This window comes from Sander vitreus, chromosome 9 (genome assembly GCF_031162955.1).
Source record: "Sander vitreus isolate 19-12246 chromosome 9, sanVit1, whole genome shotgun sequence".
Classification (NCBI taxonomy): domain Eukaryota; kingdom Metazoa; phylum Chordata; class Actinopteri; order Perciformes; family Percidae; genus Sander; species Sander vitreus.
This window is the reverse complement of record NC_135863.1, coordinates 16,641,909-16,657,335: the sequence shown is the minus strand read 5'-3', so window position 1 is coordinate 16,657,335 and position 15,427 is coordinate 16,641,909. Positions and strand designations below refer to the sequence as shown.

Genomic DNA, 15,427 nt, shown 5'->3' with positions numbered 1-15,427 from the left:
AACGACGTGGGAAAAACCGGTCAACTACCATTCGAATGGATCGAAGAATAGCCAAAATGGCAAAGGCTCAACCAATGATCAGCAGTTACCTGTGAGTACTGTTACGATCAGAAGAAGGCTATGTGAAGCAGAGCTATCAGCGAGAAGCCCCCGCAAAGTCCCATTGCTGAAAAAAAGACATGTACTGAATAGATTAAAATTTGCCAAAGGAGAAATGGGGCAACATTCTGTGGACTGATGAGAGCAAAATTGTTCTTTTTGGGTCTAGGGGCTGCAGACGGTTTGTCCGACGACTCCCATGCACTGAAGTAAAGCATGGTGGTGCAAAAATCATGTTATGGGGATGTTTCTCATACTGTGGTGTTGGGCCTATTTATTGGGCATACCAGGGATCATGGATCAGTTTCAATACATCAAAATACTTGAAGAGGTCATGTTGCCTTATGCTGAAGAGGAAATTCCTTTGAAATGGGTCTTTCAACAAGACCCAAAACACACCAGTAAGCGAGCAAAGTCTTGGTTCCAGATGAACAAGATTGATGTTATGGAGCAGCCAGCCCAATCTCCAGACCTCAGTCCCATAGAAAACAGCCTAATATTCCTTTTTCTTCACTTTCTGTAAAGGTATAACACAAACTTGATCAATTTTGGTCATGTTTTGGAATTGAATGTGCAGTGTTCCAAATGCATTGATATTCTGGAATTAAAAGCTATTCTAAGGATTGAGCATTACTCACTTTATTTTAAACACTTATTCTGAACACAACTGTAAGTGCGTGTGTTAGACATTCCAGGATGGATGTAGCCAAATCTTTTTTTAATCTGTTTATTAGTAGATCAAAATTAGAAAAGGGAAAGGAGAATTTGGGAATTTTTACTTTACTTTCTTGGAAGAATCCATAACTAAAACTTTTAAAATTGATTTTATTTATTTTCTGGACCATTGATGCACTGTAATCGATACAAATTGACCCTTTTTTCTTTCAAACTCAACTTGATCACTTTTTAAATCTGACCACTTGAGACACATACTTGATATTTTGTAATACTCTTAATACCATTCAGCCAATGTTTTTGTTTCATTTTTTTCCCATAAAATAAAACGTCAGTAAATAAGAGACTTGCTCCTTGTGATTTCTTTTTTATTTATTTTAATCACACCTGATATCATTTTCATTGCAAAGATCAAGTGTTGTGGATGAGGTTCAGACCAGAGAAGAGTTCAGTTCAGTGCACAAATGAAAACCAACTGCTTCAATAAATTAAAAATTCATATGTACCACACAGTATTTCCCTCAGTGGTTAAAAAAAAAAATCCTGTCATTGTTACCATAGGGGTCACATGGTCATGCAGAAAAACACAAAATGGTAAAACACCGTTCACCCACAAGGCAAGACCAGGGCAGAGAGAGGGTCAAGGAAACACTGCAGTAATAGTTTTTCACACACACACACACACACCAATATTTTATGAAATGAATCTAGGTGTATTTAAGGTATTTGTCCCCATTTAATCCAACACCCTGTGTTTTATTGCCCATTGTAAGAATCCAGCGTACAAAAACTGCAGTGCTGGCTTGACCAAAATCTTAACAGCTTTAAAAATGTCTGATTAAGTCAAATCACATTGCTGCAGTCAGCCCATTTTCTGATAAAAGCAGTAAAGGGTGAGTTTTAGCTTGTCACGATGTGTTAGCATTGTACTCATACGCTTAACACACACGTGCTCCGATTAGAATTTTTGTTGTTGTTGCACGTGACCTTTTTTTTATCATGAGCCTTAAGATAAGTCAACATCACCAGCATGACTTTTTTATTCTAGATTAAAAAAAGACCTGAGCAGTAAAAATAAGACCAAGTCACACAGCAACAGGAAACAAACCTCTACTACAGGAAAAAAGTTACACAAAAAGTAAGAAGGAAAATTTCAAGGTGGAATCTGCTTTAAATTTCCGTATTGTTGTATATTCAACAGGGAGAAAGGGGGAGATTAAACCATACAATAATTATTTGGCAACGTTTGTTTTTTTTTTTCTTTCATTCAATCAAATGTTTAATAAATTCCCTACCGAGGCAATGGAATCACGATAATCTAAACACTACTTCACATTTCATTTAGGCAACTCGTCTTATCCGTAAACGATATTCGTGGAGTCATTTTCACTGACCATATAAAAGGATAAGTTCAGGTCTAGCTCAACAAAATACTCATGTACCCATATATGACATAAGTCGATAGAAAAAAGAAAATCTATAACCAAATATGTTGATAATCGCTTCATCCTTTAAGCCATCAAACACAAATAACCAAACATTTTTACTGTGATTTGTTGCATTGTTTTATATTATTGTAAATTTTATGGAAATGCAATTTGATGTCATCTTGATGTCATCTAGGACTCGGACAACCTGCAATGGGCATTTCGCATTATTTTTTGACATTTCATAATCTAAGCGATCGATCAATTTATAAAAATGGATCAGTTGACTATAAAATTATTATTGTTAGTTGCAGCCCTGAAGAGATGGAAGACAAAATCCACAGTCCTTTCTGTGCAAAAGTGCAGTTCATCTGAAGCTGAAATGGGTTTGGCCTGATGCTACAGTCTTTTAGAATGACACAAGAGGGAATGTCGTACCAAAAAGACTTTAATCAGCTGAAATTAGGTTTTTGCGCAGAACCAGGACTGTGGATTTAGGAGGGGGTCTTTAAACATTCAGTCAGTATGTAGAGAAAGAACCATTTAAGTGACTGTAAACGTCTTTATGGGAATGTGAGTATTGTATTTAAGCAGATTGGAAAATGTGAACCTGTCCTTTAACAATCAGGTTGGGTGAACACATCGACAAAAGAAATTCTGGACTAAGTTCTGTGTGGTCAGTTTCTCCCTGTAGCTGCCTGAGACAACACATGGCGTCGGTTTGGCACAACGATCACTCGTACGGTGTACCGAGAGGAGGAATGAGGAGTGGTCGCTGGAACAGCAACATCAGAAACTCACTTAATTTCATCTAGATCTCAGCGGTGTGGACAGATGCTTTGCATCCCTCACGACAGTCAAACAACGAAATATGTCCGACGCGAGGGATTCTTTTTTTAATGAATGACAAGACATCTGTGTTCATGAAGACAGGGAGATTGAAAAATTATTCCTGAATATTCTGGTCTGTGGGACCAAATGGATTAAGTTGGCAGCAGGACAGGATCTGACATCATAGTTTGTGTTATCAGGATGAAGGAAATGAAAGGAAGAGATGAGAGAGGACAGAAGCTCGGCCCAGCTTCTATGTTCTTACTGGTTAAGGTTTCTTGATTTGAGGAAAAGGGTGGGATTGGAAAAAGAAATACAGCGTTGTGCACCTTAATGGATCTTCGCCTTGGGTTGGGTGATTCTACGGACAACACTGTACAGGACTCCGAAGTTCTGTAAGGAACAAAAGAAAAAAAAGAGACCATTTCATGTATCCAGACAAGACCCACAAAACATCTGCACACTCAAGCCTTTTTCAGACATCAGCCTTTCTCACTGCATCAGTGATGGATTTTCAAACTCGTCGCTGAGGCCTTAATTAATGACCATCGTGAGCACAAAGGATGCTTGCCCTCCTTTTCTATCTACCGAAAACCCTTATAAACGTCCCTTACAATAATAATGCCTGAAAGTGCCTCAGCACACAAGAATGCCACTTAATTTAATTCCTACTTGTCCACACGCTGTATGTTTTGCAGGACCTTTATTTTATCCAAGCACACTGTATGATAAAAAGCTAATAACCTAGGAAGGCATACTAATGGTGAGATGATGTTTTTTAATCCCTTATCCACACTAAAAGACTGATCCGATATCAGAGGAATCTCCTCAACAGCTTAAAATTGGCTCCTTCACTGCATTTAATCTTTTTTTTTAAGATAATTTTTTGGGCTTTTCAGCCTTTAATTTAACACGACAGCTAGGTGAGAAATGGGAGAGAGAGGGGGGAAGACATGCAAGAAATCATCTCAGGTCGGATTCGAACCCTGGACCTCTGTGTCGAGGCATAAACCTCTCAGTATATGTGCGCCTGCTCTACCACTGCCCCAACCCGGCCACTCCTTCACTGCATTTTGTGGTTTATTTAATACATTTTCTTTTGGCATTCAAGATCAATAGTGATAAATGTATTACTCCGTTTATTTAACATAGCGCTTCTGAAGCCTTTCACATGTTGAGTGAGTTACAGAAATGTTACTAGAACTAGTAGGACTACCGTCGTGCCTTTTCTGTAAAAGAATTAAAGTGCAATAACTGATTTTTTTTGGCAACTTAGGAGAAGGAGAAACATTTTCACATAAACCATCCCCTTTTAAGTTGATATGGCAAACTTGTTGCTTGTTTACACATCCAACAATTACGGAGCAACATCATCATTTATAGCGAGTTGTGTTTCTGGCTGCCTGTAATTCCAATATTTACTTTAGGTCTGTTTTGATCTCCACCAACTCCTGAGGGAAATAGCCGACTCTTTAGCTGCTAAATGCTCCACTATGTTCTGCTAACTGTGTCTGTCTGCTGTTTGGTTCTGAGCAGGTAGCGGAGAGTTTTTTCCTTTTTTTTCCTTTTAGAGATTTTTGCTGAAAACAGCTGCCTGCTGTGGAAGAAGGCAATGTTATGAGAGCAGTGAGAGTTAATTTACAGACCAGACAGCTACCCATTAAACTGAAACTATTCAGCTGATATTTGTCTGTAGGTTCATCACAACAAATTGTTGTTGCTGTAAAACATCGGTAGCAGCTTTAAACATCTAAAACTGACAACACATTTATGTAATGTAGTGCATGTCTGAAAGAGGCCACAGACTACTGCATGAACACAGTGACCTACCTGGATCGCAAGATACATCATCCCTAAGTAGGCTGCAATGCAGACTGCCAGCAGCAAGTCAAAAATAGCAGGCTTCACTCTGAGAGGTAGAGAGTGAGTGAGATACAGAGAGATTATTAAAAGAGAAACAGTCAAAAATCATCCGTAACATTATGTGATGGCTGTTTTAATGTTTGGATTTGGTCCATACAGGTAAAAGATGAAAGTCTCAAATACAGTTAACTGAGGACTAACTGAAAGCAGATAATAGCCTCATGACTTTACAGACAGCTGTGAGCTTTTACAAAGCTACAGTAAATCAGCTTGAAGTGCACTAAAGCATCTCAGAAGAGGAGCTCATTACAGCGTACCTGTAAGCATTCATAGTCTGCTTCAGCTGGTCGTAGAATACAAACTCTGGATCCCTGAGGACAAGCAGAGTTCAAAGCTGTCACTTGGACATCATGACAAAACATGAACGTACAATACACATGATATCTGTTGTTTATGGAAACATACAGCAAGTACTTATCGCCGTTGGAAATTTTGAGACAATACATTTTGGGCATTGAAGCATCCACCCTTTTCTTTACCTTTTGTCAGCTTTGACGTAGTGTCTCTTGACATCCTTGAGGTAGTGTCCGAGGTGATACTCCAGAGTGGACACCACGCTGCTGTCTTTGTCCACAAGCTGAGCGGCTCTGGGCTGCGCTGTGAGCCAGTCCACCACTGCTGATAGCTGCTCATCCTGCACCTGCTGACGCGACAAGACAAAAACTGCATTACACAGGTGTACAGTTTAAGCTACACACAAAATAACCACCAGAGTCTGTGATGGACAGGACAGGATATAGTTAAAAAATAAGTATTACATAAAGCAATACCAGTTTTTTGGAGTAATATAAATGTTTTGCTTTCCGATTTAACAAAAGGTACTAATAGCAATTTCACAAAATACAATTCTAAATAGTGTCAACACAAATTCTGCCCTGATAAAAACACTACACAATAAGGGACAATTGTTGCTACTGCCGTTTCTTTTAGAGATCTGTTCCCTCAGTTTAGTGACTTACCATCTGTTCAGTGAAGATCTGCAGATCTCCAGGAGCCCCCTGTGCAGCACAGTACACAAACAACAAACATGTCACATCACAGGCAGAAAGCAGACACAGTATAAAACATTTTCTCCATCTGTCCGTTTACCTTTTCAGTGAGGTTGTAAATGACCCTTGCCAGTGCCTCTGCTACCAGCTTGGTGTTCCTGCTGAGTTTCTTCACATCGACATGAGGCCTGTAAAACAGGAACACAAGTGTGCAGACAGTTAGAAATGGTAAAAAAACGCCAAAACGTGAGGAGAGAAACCAGAAACCCTCTGCAGCAAGGGAGAGAGGAGAAACCAATTACAGAGCATCCATTTTCACACAGGTGGGCTGGAATGCAGAACGTTTGAGAAATATCAAATCAACTGTGAGGTCAAGTGGGAAATTGTAACACAGAACCGATAAATGGTTTACTAACAGAGAGAGACGGGGACGTGGATGGTTACAGGAGCAGTATGAGATAAAGGAGGAGTGAAGAGTGGAAATGAGAGGACAAAAGGTGTTTCTGCCACACTCAGACAGCATCAAATCTAAGACCTCACACGCTCATTCCACATGTGGCGGGAGTGCATAAATACAGTCGTGAATGATGTAGAATATGCAGTGGTCGTGCCCTCACGACACTCTTTTCATGGAAGGTGTATAAAGGGACTTGATAGCAGAGGTGCAAAGGAATGGGTCTATAACAACACCTGTGACATGAATAAAAACGACTGGCAGCTAGAATGGAATCTCTTTGCTCTCTGTGATTCAGAGACTTGCAGTAATGAACCCACCCAGCAGGGGGCTCTCCCGCTCCATGGCGAGAGGAGGGGGACACTGACCGCACGTCCATGATGCTGGAGCGCTGAGCCAGGCGGTGGGAGGGCAGATGGGACAACGTGAAGGCCGGCAGTCGGCGGATCCCGAAGCGCTCGTGCTCCCAGGCCAGCATGTCGTCGGCCAGGTTGATTTTCTTGTGGACCATAGAGAACTTGACTTCTGGGAACTGACTCGCAGCCACCTGAGGGGAAATGAGAAATATAATCCTAAATCATAGCCTATAATCTATGTGCTGTGGGTTTAACAAGAAAAGTAGAGCAAAACTGATTAAAACTGCTTGTATCAGGAAAAACTAGGTGTAGGCTCCAGGGCATCGGTAAAAGCAGATTTTTGTTTTTTACTTTTAATCAACTAACAATTACAACTCTGTACACATCAGTTGGTATTCATTAAGAAAACACTTTAAGTTAGAGCACACAAGTTCATTTAGGGCGAAGCAGCTCATGTACACCTAAAAATGATGTGACTCAAGAAAGAAGTAAAACTGCTGTTTAGAAATAGAACTACTGTAGAAATATCTACAGTGTTAAAGGGGGATAGTGCTGAGTTTGCATGGCCATTTACATTTCTATATAGGTTGAGATTATTTATACAGACCTATATATCTGCTACTAAATAAGAGCACGTTTTAACATTTTTGTCCAAGGTTGTAGTGAGAGTCAATCATTTAAAGGAACACGGCGACTTATTGGGACTTTAGCTTATTCACCGTATCCCCCAGAGTTAGTTATGTCCATACATACCCTTTTCATCTCCGTGCGTGTCGTAACTCTGTATGACGCACCCACCGCTAGCCTAGCCCAGCCCAGATCCTGGAGGTAACCGGCTCCATCTAGTCTACTGCTCCCAATAAGTGACAAAATAACACCAACATTTTCCTATTTACATGTTGTGATTTGTATTGTTAACGTGTGTACAAATAACGTCACATGAGACACAGCCATCTTCTAACCGTATACATACTGGTAACTATATTCTCAGAAAGGCGAAGCACTGCAACTTCTGCTACTTGGGCGGAGTGATTTGCTCGCAGCACCTGAGAAGCCCCGTGGTGAGGAGCAGAGAGTAACAACGGTGCTTTTCAGGTGTTGCGCTAATCACTCCGCCCAAGTAGCAGAAGTAGCAGTGCCTCGCCTTCTGAGAATATAGTTCCCAGTAGGTATACGGTTAGAAGATGGCTGCGTCTCATGTGACCTTGTTATTTGTACACGCTGTGACTATACAAATCACAACATGTAAATAGGGAAATGTTGGCGTTATTTTGTCACTTATTTGGAGCAGTAGGCTAGATGGAGCTGGTTACCTCCAGGATCTGTGCTAAGCTAGGCTAGCGGTGGGTGCCTCTGACAGAGTTACGACACGCACGGAGATGAGAAGGGTATGTATGGACTTATCCAACTCTGGGGGATACGGTGAATAAGCTAAAGTCCCAATAAGTCGGCATGTTCCTTTAAGCGACTCAATGATCAGACTGAGGTGTATCGAGCCTTGAGGTTCTTACCATCTCCAGTTCTTTAAGTAGAGAATACTGAGGAGTTCCCTCTTTAGGAGGTTTGGACACATGAAGGTGCAAAGAGTCTCCGTTCCCCAGAGTGTCTAGACACAACACAAAGGCTACGTTGTCCTGCAGCAAACTGGAGTCTATGGAGAAAGGGAGGGAAAGGTATGGACGACAAGGAGAAGTTAATAATTACGTTTAAAAATATTGAAAGACAGAGGGACTAAAAATAAATAAAAAGGGAACCTGCCAGTTTAAACACAGCGATGTAACCAAATATTGTATGTAGAGAAAAAACAAGGACTGGTTCTAACTATAATAGTGTTGTTATTTTGTTCTGATCTGCTTCAACAAGAAGCATTAAAATGTAACTGTTTGGTTACTTTATAGTGGTGAATTTTCTCAACCATAGAAAATTCCTCAATATAAAAGTAAACAATCGGTTACAGATGTAGTGTATCTTAATGTTTCTATTTGTCTTTTCAGACTGGTTTGGGAATAAATTGGTCTTGAATTGTACTTCATTTTGCATTTAAAAGTAATCAAATTCAAATAATTGAGTATTGTTTTAAAATTGAATCACAGCCCCAGAATTGTATATCTAACCAAATCCAGCTGCATGAATACTTATACTCCTTTCTGTGGGCAGAAATGTATGAACTGAACAAAAATACCTGTATGGTCCAGATTGTCCTCCAGCCAACGTTTGGTGCCCTGGTAGTTGAACTTCCCCCCACCAGACACAAAGAACAGCAGGTTGTACCTGAACACATTTCACAAAATCACAAATTAGTCAAATCTACAATGACAATCCCCTGACGGGAACCTAATAGAGGAGGATGTGTGATGATACGATGTATAGACAGAGAGAGACTAGAGATAACATTAGGGAATATCTGTTGTAAATAAATCACAAGGCATACCTTAAAATGACAGACACATCAAGGGAGTGGTGCTGACTTTGAACCTACACAGACGACTTTGTCTTCTACAGAGCATTTTACAGTAAAGTCCATTAATCCTTTACTAACCACTCTCTGGAAGAAGTGGATCCTTCCTCTCAGCTATTGTTAAGTACATTTAGACACAAGAATGAGCCTGTACCATATTATTGACCGCTTTAAGTGATTAACACAGTCCAATGTGATTCTTACTGCCAGCAGAGTGCACAGATAATGTTCAATATAGTTCTCAAAAAGCACTTGGAGCGGGACACTAAACATAACAAATGTGATAGACATAACAAAGACTTAATCGTATGTTCAGATGAACCACTGAGGTCAGCCATCAATACTACTTTTTCATTCTACTATTTCATCATATATACAATGCATAAACTGAGTGTGCAGCATAGAGCATCACTGTTTTGACATGAATGTGTAAAATAATCATAATTTGTGCTTTTTATGCAGCTAAAAAAAAAAAAATATATATATATATATACTGCTATTTGAAACTCATGAGATACAAAATGATCCATCAACAATGTAAGTGTGAGTGCTGTCATCATTACTCACCCAGCGTGTGTCCTCTTATAGGTGTAAAGTTTCGAGAAGAGACGAGCCAGCTCCAGTAACATGGACACCCCACTGCCGTTTGAGTCTGCTCCGTACGAAAGCCACTGACCCCACACACACACACACACACACACACAGTCAGATTACTTTCCTGGTATGCTCTCTTTTTACTGACAGTTATGGTGCATCACTGTGTTATTTCCTGAACTACTACTGTATCCAATTATAAAAAAAAGACATTGTGTCTGACTAATGAACTTGGAGACTAAATTTAACCAAATCCTACAGATTTCTTCAGCTGCTAAATTCCATGTATGTTTTTGAAAAAGTCAGGGCTTATATGTAAGAGAAAAGAAGCCGTGAACATACTGGAGCAACACCAAAGGAGTCATAGTGAGCAACCATGACAATAGTGGGCAAGTCCTCTCCTCCAACTCCAGCCAGACGACCCTGGGAAATAAAAACATTAGATGAGTGATATAAAACAGAAGCAGAAACAGATTATCTAAAGCGCAGCAAGTCGAAATAGCTAACGTTTAAAGTTTATGGACCAGAGATCCACAGAGATAAGCTTGTTTGTGAGCCCAATGTGTACAACTGTATATCACTGACAAGGACACAGAGAAACTTTTTAAATAAGTATTGTAATGCAATCATTTTCAAACAACAAATACAAAAATACAAAATGAGGCCCTTAAAAGTACTTCTTTTGATCGCCAGAGTTAAGACCAAGTAGGAAGAAAGAAACAGAGAAGTTCATTCCAAGATTCAGTTCAAGTCAATCCTACCACACGCTGTGGAAGGGAGGTGCTGGTTCAACTATAATCCACGATTCATGGGTCAAAGAGTGAGATTTCCAGGTGGTTCAGCAACACCTAACAGGGTAACACAAAACCTGACCGCTGACTGCAGAAGAGTTCAAACAAAAGAATATGTTGCTGCTCTGTTCAACGCCGGTTCAACACAGTGACCAGCTAGAGCGGAGTGAGAGGAAAGAGGAAGTTACCTCACCTTGCCTGTATATTTTTATTGTGGGAGTAAACTGGGATTGACTAAATTATTTTTATGTTTTTTTTAACCTGGGTTGCAAAAGCATGAGATTCAGCTGAACTAATAACACCGTGCATATTAAACTGTCAGGCTGGTAGTGTGCCAGTGCAGAGTTGCAGTGGGTTACAGTCACAGATAACCTCGTGTCCACAGACCTCAGTCTCCGAATCCCCCGCAGTTGGACTAAAACACCTTTTTCTTCTGGTTTTAAAAAGGGGCGCTATGCAGTTTTGGCAATTTCTTTCCTGTTTTCTTGCTTTTTGCTCGCAGGTTTCTCTATAGAGCTCCCCCTACAGCTTCGGAATAGATATTTGGCAACACTGTGTAAAAACTTGCTCAGTCAGTCTGCCGTTTCCTCTTTCTCTGTTCCTCCGACAATGCTTTCTGCTTCTTTTTTCCCGGCTCAGCCATGACGATAGTGTGAAAAACTCCATTGCTACCTTCTTCTTATAGCTAGCCAGTTCCTGTACGTGTGCAGTGCCGTGAAGCAATTAGTTACATCGCGAGACCTGATATCACGCGATTCTTCCTGACGCTGAGGCCGCTGGCTCGCTGGCCAAAAGTTGCAAGGGTGGTTTTCCGCTCACAGGCGCTAGGGGGGAGCAAGACGACCACTATTCAACCTGAAACAAGTCATATAACCATTCCAGTGACTCCGAAGCTGTTCAGTTAAATTAAGCTAAAAAAAACTGCATAGTTCCCCTTTAACACTAAGCTCAACCGTTTGATTAAAAACTATCTTCAAACTATTATCAAAGCCATCCAAATCCCTTCATAAAAAGAGGACAGAAATACTGTAGCAATCGATTTTTGTAAAGAGAAGAATGCCATTCACATGCTCTCACATTGACCATGAATAATCTTCTCCTTGTTAAGGGTGGAAGACTCTTTTGACCTTAAGAGAAATATAGAGAAAAAACTTCAGGCGATCAGCCTAGATAGTGTGTGTAAATACAAATAAGCGCAACAAAATAATAGTCTCAATTTAAACTGCATTTCAAATCCATCTTGATTTCAAAATTCCAGGCTTTCAGTCCACACAGTTGTCTTTTAGGATTTATGGCCACCCACATGTGCAGAAAACCCTCACTGGGCACTAGGATAGCAGGCAGAACACACAATACTACCCTGGCCTAATAACACAAGATTGACTGTCACAGCTTAGGTACCAGAAGACTCTCTTCTTCCACCTCACATGTTGGTCGTCCATAATGTATCACTTCATAAAAGATGTGTGTTTCAATCAGCTGATTCAGGTACAGTTGTCTTCAGATTAAGTCTCTCACCTCTAGACTGGTGATGGCCCAGTCACTGATAGCTTTACTCTGAGCTCCACTGGTGACCATCTGGAAGCCGTTGGCTGTGGCCGTATGCAGCAGCACTACAGAATTCAACAGAAAGCATAAAATTAGAATTGATCGACTTGCACAGTGCCCATCCTACATTACCATTTTCCCTATCTGTATAATTTTTCATAAATGTACATAAAATGCTGTGTATAATGCAGACAGGTAGATAATTTGAGTCCAGCAGCAGGTCCAGTCTAAACGTCTACCTTCGGCTGCTGATAAGGAGCCCTGTGAGGAGGAGGAGGTCAGGGTTTGGGTGTAGATGGACAGCAGCTCATCGTCCTCCATGGCAAAGTAGACGGGGACGACGGTCTCAGTGGCCAACATCTCTGGCTCCAGCTCCATGAACTGCTACATAGGATAAACAGCATGTTTAACAAGCAAAGACACACACCTCTGTTTGTTAGCATGACATGCTGATGGATTAAAACTAAAAGAGGAAATCTGATTAATTCCTTAAACCCTGCAAGTTCAGTATTGCTAACATTTTGAAAGGAATGTAAGTGATGGGGGAAAGCTACAGCGGAAAACAGGAAAGAAACTGCATTAAAGTGAACTTTTAGTTTCTACAATAATTCACCAAAAATTACATTTTTAAGTTATGTAACCAAATAAGTAACTCATCTACTACTACTGTTTTTCAGAAAGACTAATCTGATGATCCCACCACTACAATTAGTCACAGTGTGCTTTAGTCAAATCCAATCACTTGGATGTGGATCGCTCAAAATCATCCAATCTCTGTAAAGGAGCACTGCAAATCCAGGGTTTTGTCACAGTCCTTCATCCAAACCATTTTCTTTATTTTTGAGTCACACTTAGCTTTGAAAGGTTGAAGGGAAAAGCTTCAAAAATAGTAATCATTAGACAGTAAATCAATTACGCATTTGGACACTGCTTGCCTATCCATTCTTTCCACTGAAAGATACTTGAGCAAGGCACGAACCCCAATAAATACAACCCAAAACAGATAAGCTTACAGTTGACTGTGTGAATAGGGAGCAGGGCACTGCTCGGTTATCTTAAATAAAGTTTAGCATAAATAAAGGATGCTACTCGTGACTTGTTACTATAAATAAAGACTGAACAAAAATGTGTATAGCTTTAATTTTTCTTCTCCTTGTGCTGTATATCTGTAGATCACATTTACTTAAATGTTGCATCACCACCCTCCTTTGTACATTTTGTTTTTTTTTAGCTACTCACATGGGTCACTGATGCGATATTATGGATCCCACGTAACTTTGAGGAAAGTCCCGCCCTACGAAGCAGGCCGATTGGTTGGTGTTAGGCATTGACCTCGAGTGGTTAAGGTTAGGATAGCCGATTGGTCAGGGGATAGGACCTGAACAAATCGGGTTACGTTACCTAGTGTAAGCATGGACGCCTGGCCAATAGTAGCGTTTGAATGCTATTGAAGGGCTTGTCTTGCCTAGAAGTTGCGTGGGTTCCATAATAACGCGTCACTGATAGCCCTCAGTACCAATGCCATCACTTTATCTTATTCAGAGGTTTCTTTCAGATTTACTTGACACACTCAAAGTGGAAACCGTTGAGGATGAAGAGGGAGAAACAGGATACAGCACAAGACTTTGATTTGTGGCATTAAAGTGTTTTTACCTGTACTATGTCCTGGGGCATAGCAGACATGTTCTTGGGCAGGATGATGACCACAGCTCCTGCTGACTGGCGTAGGGCTTTCTGGTACTCTTCATAGGAGAAGTCTGCCAGCCGCATGATAACACAGCGACGACTTAGTACCTCTGCTTCCACAGTACGAGCCTCCGTATTCAGGATGGCATTCCTGGTACCTGAGGGCAGAGACACACTGATCATAAATTATGATACAATAACTCCTGTTTATATGTCAACAGGAAAGGTCAAGAATGACTTGTCCTGCTATTATAGCACAAGAGCTGTTAAATAGAGACTAGGTTGAATCAAATGTCACTGTATCGACAAACTGATGCTGAGGCTAATTAATCTAGTTAGGCTAGTTAATCTAATGAGGCTAGTTAATCACACTGTACTTGACACAGACATAACAAAAGGGCTGAGTTTGGTTGATCTCTTTGTCAAGTCTGGTAGCTTTCGTTAATCTTCATCTAAGACTTAACACAGAAATACTAGCCATTACGTCTTATCATACTTTTAAAAATGCAAGCTGTTGTAACGTTATCCCTATTGGAATTTCTTCCCCTTGTTTCACTTTGTGGATTATTATTATTTTGAGATACCAAGTCATTATTTTGAGAAACTAAGTCATTATTTTGAGATACTAAGTCAATATTTTGAGGAAGTTTCACATTATAATGACTTACAGGATATGTTTTCCCCATCACATTGTCGGAAATGGGCTTTCATAAAATATGATTCTGATTTGCTTCTAGGAAAATAGCTATCGTTAGCTTGGTATTTACGTTACCTATTGGCAAAGCTAAGCTACATTAGCAGCTAGCTATCCTGTATTGAATGTCATGGATGTAACGTTAACGTATAGCACTTCAGGTCACTTAACGTTAGCTGGAGGCGTCAACGAGGCTACCTTGAGTTAGCTAGCTGTTGGAGACCGATCTAGTTGCTGGTCAAGATAGTAGTAGTAATGCTTACATGTATTACACTGACAGACAGCTGACTTACCGTAAGGCTGTCCCTGCAGGTCGTACTGCTGCATGCGGTACACCGTGAACTCATGTGCCGCCTCGGCCGGGAGCGGTGACACCAGGATCAACACCGCGGGGATAAACACAATAAAGGTAAGGGGAAACGAAGATTTAAACATGTTGTCGAACACTTCACTAGCCTCCTCAAACATTGTGGCGATTGTATTGAGCGCACAGCTAGATATAAAATAATATGTTCAGCTGTCACCGCTCTCAGCAACTGACAATCGGGGACCCAGTTTAGCTAGCTAGCTCGTCAGCTAACCGCAACCGGAGCATAGACAGAAAAGAATCGGAGCAACTGACAGATAATTCTCATCAGGCAAATAGCTGCACGATCAGCTACTCTACACTGGGACCAGAACAAATGCAACATTAGTGCCAGTACCAGAAAATAGAGCGATACAGTGTTATGTATGTTGAAAAGTACATGTTTGTGTCGAATATTCATCTGATAATTAAATATTTCAAACTAAGTTGAATCAACGGGCCTTCAGGGATCTTCTAGGGCAGCTATAATAAAACGGTCGTGTATGGTTAATGACACTAGATCCACTAGATGGCAATGTACACCCATATATATGTC

At 40.5% G+C, this 15,427-nt stretch overlaps 1 protein-coding gene across 6 annotated transcripts; it reads right to left on the bottom strand.

The window, feature by feature from the left end:
- Positions 1 to 1,446: 1,446 nt before the first annotated feature.
- LOC144523414 (BOS complex subunit ncln-like) lies at positions 1,447 to 15,130 on the bottom strand. Of its 6 annotated transcripts, XM_078258950.1 has the most exons (16): positions 14,819 to 15,130; positions 13,799 to 13,989; positions 12,385 to 12,529; positions 12,116 to 12,210; positions 10,149 to 10,229; positions 9,780 to 9,883; positions 8,937 to 9,025; positions 8,266 to 8,405; positions 6,719 to 6,945; positions 6,045 to 6,132; positions 5,915 to 5,953; positions 5,435 to 5,598; positions 5,213 to 5,266; positions 4,863 to 4,941; positions 3,362 to 3,425; positions 1,447 to 2,409 (listed from the first exon to the last, which is right to left on the bottom strand). In XM_078258950.1, exons 1-15 carry the CDS (start codon positions 14,991 to 14,993, stop codon positions 3,363 to 3,365), a joined length of 1,734 nt encoding a protein of 577 aa, XP_078115076.1. In that variant the 5' UTR covers positions 14,994 to 15,130; the 3' UTR covers positions 1,447 to 2,409; position 3,362. The 6 variants fall into 6 exon arrangements, with proteins under 6 accessions (XP_078115076.1, XP_078115075.1, XP_078115077.1 ...); XM_078258949.1 differs by having other exon boundaries at positions 1,447 to 3,425; XM_078258951.1 differs by having other exon boundaries at positions 1,447 to 3,425; positions 5,435 to 5,595.
- Between the last annotated feature and the right edge of the window lie 297 nt (positions 15,131 to 15,427).